Source organism: Hermetia illucens, chromosome 4 (genome assembly GCF_905115235.1).
Source record: "Hermetia illucens chromosome 4, iHerIll2.2.curated.20191125, whole genome shotgun sequence".
In the NCBI taxonomy this organism is placed as follows: domain Eukaryota; kingdom Metazoa; phylum Arthropoda; class Insecta; order Diptera; family Stratiomyidae; genus Hermetia; species Hermetia illucens.
The window spans coordinates 3,638,711-3,644,710 of NC_051852.1; the positions used below are offsets into that span (position 1 = coordinate 3,638,711).

The window sequence follows — 6,000 nt, forward strand, 5'->3', positions numbered from 1 at the left end:
TGGAAAAAACAAGCAGGTGGTTGTTAAGTCTACCAAATTCTACGTCAACTGGTCAGTAAGGGCCACCGAAGCATAGGTTGCTCATATAAGAGAGAGAAAGAGTAGTTTCGAATGTCAAAGAGTCGGCTACATGTTGAAAACTGTTGAAGCCAGTGGGAGTAATTGACTAAGGGTAATGGTAGGCACACTAGGTTCATCCAGTCCGGCCATCTAATCGGAGGAAGAGACGTACAAAATGGAAAACATACTGGGATACAGCCTAATACGATATTGGATAGGGATAGTGACTTGCATATAGACAAAGAAAGTGGTTAAACGTGACTTGGGGCACCACCGCTACACAAAGGATTCCATTCGGAAGAGCTGGACCACCCCATCTACGAACTTTAGGAAGATTTCAAGCAAACTTGGACATATAGGAGATCATCTATGCTTTTGATATTCTTCCTGACTAAGCATACAATGTTCGAAGGAAAACTATCAGATCACGCATAGGTATGAATCAAGCAACGGAAGGCCGCGCTAGCACTAAGCGACTCAGAAGGAATTCCTGAACAACCAGATGATCCTAGTTGGAAGACGACCTAAAATATTAACGCTGAAATTCCTGAGATTTGACAGAAAAGAGTGGCGAACTAGATCTAAAGGAAGCGACCCTCGGGGGAGTCGGGCGGATGGGAGGCTAAAGAAGAACATCATAATTCTTGAAATAATATTGATATGTAATTGACGCGCAAAAAAAGGCACAAAACTAAATAATGGAGTCCGAAAAATAGCTGAAGATTACAAACCAAAGAAGCAAATGTTAAAGTGAAAGTTCCACTAGCGGACGATATACCTATATTTTAGTACCAAAGAATCTTTCACCTAAACCTCCGAAAATCGTGAATGATATTGCGAAAGAATGGATCGAGATCCGCCAATCCTGTGGTCCTAGTAAAAAAAAAGCAAACAGTGAAGATTGTGCATCAACTACCAGACGTGCAATACGAAAATATTAAGGACCTACTGCCGTTAGCTCAGACTGGAAGACGTCGAAGTATTCTTCACGTTGAGTTTTAAGTATTGAATTCGTGACACTGAACGGCCTCAATAGGAATAGGACTTCTTGAAGGTTCCTCTTGATCTATGTATTTCGAGGATTTCATAAGTACATACAAATAGTATTTAAGAGGATAATCGTGAACGGGGTTGTTTTATCATATCTAGATAATCTTACCATTTTAGTCAGCGAAAGAAGAGACTCGAGCTGCCAATAGATCCTCGCTGCCCAAACTGGTTAACCAGGTCAAGAGCATCCTGGAATTGAGAGGGTACTTTTAGAAACCCATTCCACAACACTCGGCAATTATTACACCTCCGTAGGATGTTCTAAGTCACGTAGTTACAGAGAGTAAGCCAATCTAAAAGTCGGCGCTAAAACTGTGTCGTCCACCAGCAGAGACTGAATGAGGAGTTGGTTTAAACCAGGAGTACTTCAAAGATGTCAAAGTCCACTGATCATATTTTGGCAGCTGGGAGACGTCGCCAGTCGAGGAGAAGAGATGATCTAGAAAGAAATCTCTTCTAAGGTAGCTACAAACTATCAGGGTCTCATGAAAACTAAGGAGAAAAGGAGCATCTATGTTCGAATGACTCATCGAGCCTTGATGCTGTAGGAGTACACGTTTCTATAGAATATTAGTCAGGGACCTCTTTCCATCATGTAGATCTACCGAGTCACAGCCCGGTTCACGAGCGAGAGAACTTGGAGTGTATAACAGGACGATTCCGAAGTTATTTATTTACATAGGTTCTTCAAAAGAAGTCAAAGAGAGAGTTCAGAATATAACCCGAGTGCAGACTGTATGGAGAGTGCGCAAGAGAAGAATTGTTCATCATATTCAGGCGATGCCTAGCTCAAAGTGATTAAAGGAGCATATGGTTGCGGCTTTCTCAAAACTAGGAAGATAGAGTACGTTTCGAAGTAGTAATTTTCCTGGCGGGAAATAAACAAGGAAATAACCAGGAAGTTCTTAAGTCAATTAAATTCGGAAAGTGCCTCTATACCCGTACCACCTTGGCGATTTTGGACCGATGCTCTCTACGAAGAGGAGGTAGACCCGTGTATTCGCTGTGGTCGATGCGTTTTGCGAAATTCTGGTGTGTTTATCCAGCCATAACAAAAAAGGTGGTAAAACAGCAGAGGAGACAATCAGAAAACTTTCGATGACCCACGTAGAATAATTTCAGATGATGGAGCAGCTTCCACATTAAGGCTATTTGCAGGGTATTATAGAGATCCCGAATCGAACATGTGCTAGTATCCACCATAGTGACACCAGAAAATGACCAAATTGAAAGATTTGTAATGAAACTATTTGAAAAATCGGATGATCAAACAACCATACTTAGTGGCCGAAGATGACCTAGAGGGAAGAGCTATCCCAAAACTTAAAAGAAATTGGCTAAGTGACCATCCATCAAAGCGCTCGTGAAGCCGCTAATCTCCGGACCCGAGTGTCGCGATTAAGGAGAGGAAATATCCACGATGGATTGCAGCCTCGATCATTGTTTCCTCTGCCTCAGATTTTCAATGAGACGCGACTCCTGAGGTTCCCTCCCTTCCTTGACATCCTCAGGCCATTATTTGAAGGATGTCCCTAATGTGTAGGAGTTTGCGGAGTCAAGGAGGAGGAGTTGCGAAGTCTGACGCTAAATTTAATCCTCTTTTCTCAGAAGAATTGAGACCTTGCGCCTTTTAAGCCAGAAAATGGGGGCTGAAAAGAATGCGTGGGGGGGAAGTGGTAGCCTGGTGGTTTTTTCTTGACGCCAGGACGGCCAAATGTATATAACGATGCCTATTTGAAAATCAATGCAGGTACCATCGTATCTTAGGGATTCTTTTAGTACAAAAAAGCTAAAACCACGAATACGAAAATCCACACGCTCAGATTATGTAGACCAAATATGCCGATATAACATGAAGTTTGCTCAACTAAAAGTAGTTAAAGTAAAACCGGACCGTACAACACAGAGCGAATATTTTTCGCTGAAATTATTTTCGCTTTATAAAAAAGATTCTGTCATCTTATACCTCATTGGGCTGATGAATTGCCTTCTTCTTTAAGGAACGAACTATTCTAGATAGAGTCCCCAAAGATGAGGTTATAACCCTAACAAGTATCAGAACAGGACAGGTTTACTCAACACTAGTCTAATCATACTAAAAAGCAAAATCTCAAGTGATCCCTCTTAAATATTTCCTGATTCGGTCATGTTAGTCCTTGTACTAGCTCCCTCTGTTCACCTAACACCTAACACCTAACACCTAAGTGCTTTAAGCGAGTTAGGGTCATACGGATGACTCTCTAAGGTAGCCAACGGAAAACTTGCAGGATGGCACCATAATGAGATATCCCTATCTAGTCTCAATGAATTCTCATTTTATCTGAGCAAAATGCGAGATGATCTTTCCTCGCCTTCGCTGTTCTGCCCGAAATTTGGGTATGCAGATATGTCATTACAGATACGCCATTCTAGTATCTGTATTGCCATATGGGGGCAACATGTAGATAGTAGTCTTGGTCAACACTTGTCTTCATTCTATCAAAGATATGCTTTGGCCCGGCACAGTTTCTAATGAAAAGCTACATCGAGCTACTAACCAGATACCTATGGACCTATTTAGAAGACAAAAATGTCAGTGGGTAGGTCACATATTTTCAATGGGAGACAATATCATTGCTGGCTGTGCCGTGCAGTCTAATTCACTATTCTAATATGACCGACGTGGCGCATAAAATTTGACGGTGCGACGATTGAGTGGGTTGAGCATCAGTCCCGTGGACTAGTTGACGGGGTTCAAATTCGGATAGTCACGGAAAGTAAAAATGCGTGGGAGAGCCAGTGTGGATGTCCTACACTGTACAAAGGAGTAGAAAGGTAGAAGAGGAATGCAGGCCTTCAGTGAAATTCTAAAGGAATTTAAATCACATCTTCACACGCATTTTATCCCCCACCCATTTGATAGTTCAAACCCTTTGTCACCCAATTCTGAGCTCTTAGATTATGTTACAAAAATCATGCTCATAAACCAATTCCATTTTAATTATTAGAATACAATTTTTTCATTTCGATCCCATTTGATCGAACAGGGCTCGCCGAAGGAAGAAATTGGCCAAGGCACTTGAACGTCAAGCAAGGAAGCTACGCGCCAAAGGAATTGCAGTCGACTTGGAAGCGCTCAAGGCTGAATATTTGGCACAACATCGAGGAAGTACAACGAATTCCGATTCCGAATTGGATGACGACGACATACCCATAGACGTTGTTGGCGGAGCAGACAGTGAGATCGAACCTGAAGACTGTTCCCTGAAAAATGGAGTCAATGCTAATAGTAGCCCCGGCATAGTTAGTAGCAGTAGCAGTAATTTTAACATTAACACTAGTAACTGTAGTACGACAAGTAGTGGTGCTAATGGGATGGAACAGTCAGTGCTTACTGACGATGGCAGCGACTTAATTGATAGTAATGATCAGCCCAAGAATAGCATGAGGCCGAACCCGTTTAGTATAGAATCATTACTCTATAATAACACCTGAGAAATAGACGCTGATGTTATTTATTAATTTAATTTTAATTGTAATAAATTATTATTCATAAATTATTATCTGACAATTGTACATAGTTGAGGATTTTCGTTTGAACATATTCCGTTCGGGAACACCACTTGGAGTCTAATTTTCAGGAAATCGGGCGTGCTTTTGCACCTACGGTAGTTGGATACTATAATATCTATCACAAATTTTATTTTCCTTTCAACAAGTGTTAATGATACATATCAACCATCGAAGTCATTTCCCTGCTTTTCCCAGATGCAGTCCTATCTGTTGTTGTCCTAACTACCAACAAAATCAATCATGAAATAATTACTATTTCTCAAAACGAATAATTACTATTGCCAAAAGAATTTAGTTGAAAGATAACAAAAACAATAATAATGTAATAACTACCAAAATTCAACAATAGGAAATACACGAAAATCAACACGTAAATACAACGACTCATAGATTGAGAATAACTGTACAGCTATAAATTAAATATAATTAAAAAAAAACGAAAATAAGCGAAAATGATCAAATTTTGTGATTGAATTAATTATATTATTGAAAACAGAAAAATTGTATTTGTAAAATAGAAGCAACACATAAAGAATAGAAAGACTTGTAATATATAAATTACTAAAATATAAAATAGAAGTTAAAACTATATTATTATGAAAAGTTCAATTTTAATTATAATTATTACTACTGCGATCATTATTTAAGCAAAATGGAAAGAAAGATTCATGCAAGTATGGTAACCAAGAGTGTTAGATTTTTTGGAAACTTTTTTTGTGCAATATCACATCTAGAATATCACTCAATGAGGGTTAGATAACAAAATCAAATCAAAGACAGAGACCTTTATTATTAAATGGTATTTACACTTTATTTTTATTTTATTTGTTTTATTTTTATTTGATCAAGAACAAAAAAAATTAAATGCACTTGTTGTATGGATGTGTTTAACTGGAAATTTAATTTTGAAATTAAATAAACAAAAAAAAAAAACATTTGTAAGAAACAAGAAAAAAAAATATGAACAAAACGAAATATTTTGTGGTAATTTAAATTGCAAATAAAAAGAAAAACAAGGAACACAATCAAAATTTAAGAAATTGTTGTTTTCATTTCGGACTGGATAGAAAGATTGGATTTTGATAGGTATAAAAGTGAATCTGAATGATAACTAATTGGTCTGGTCAGTTGCCTTGAACATTATAAATATAAGCTCGAGTTTTTCCACATCAGACTGATACGGATTTCAGGTTCCTATTTTCTTTACACAGACGTTAATCCCACCGAATGGCTGAGGAGGACAAAGCAAGGTGAGTTTCGGATTAATGTTAATTCTAGTAAGTTTCCGATAATACATTACAGATTTGCTCGTAAATGTTTTTATAAGTTTCGCAAGTC

The 6,000-nt window shown here is 38.4% G+C and overlaps 1 protein-coding gene across 2 annotated transcripts in view; it reads left to right on the forward strand.

Moving 5' to 3' along the window:
* LOC119655961 (homeobox protein unc-4) overlaps nt 1–4,926 on the forward strand; it is a 135,838-nt gene extending 130,912 nt beyond the window's left edge. Inside the window, exon 4 of one of the 2 annotated variants that reach the window (XM_038062183.1) lies at nt 4,128–4,926. In XM_038062183.1, coding sequence (XP_037918111.1) covers nt 4,128–4,584 — 457 coding nt within the window. In that variant the 3' untranslated portion in view covers nt 4,585–4,926. The remainder of the gene's footprint in view (nt 1–4,127) is intronic. The other variant, XM_038062185.1, reaches the window with a different exon arrangement.
* Nucleotides 4,927–6,000: the final 1,074 nt, after the last annotated feature.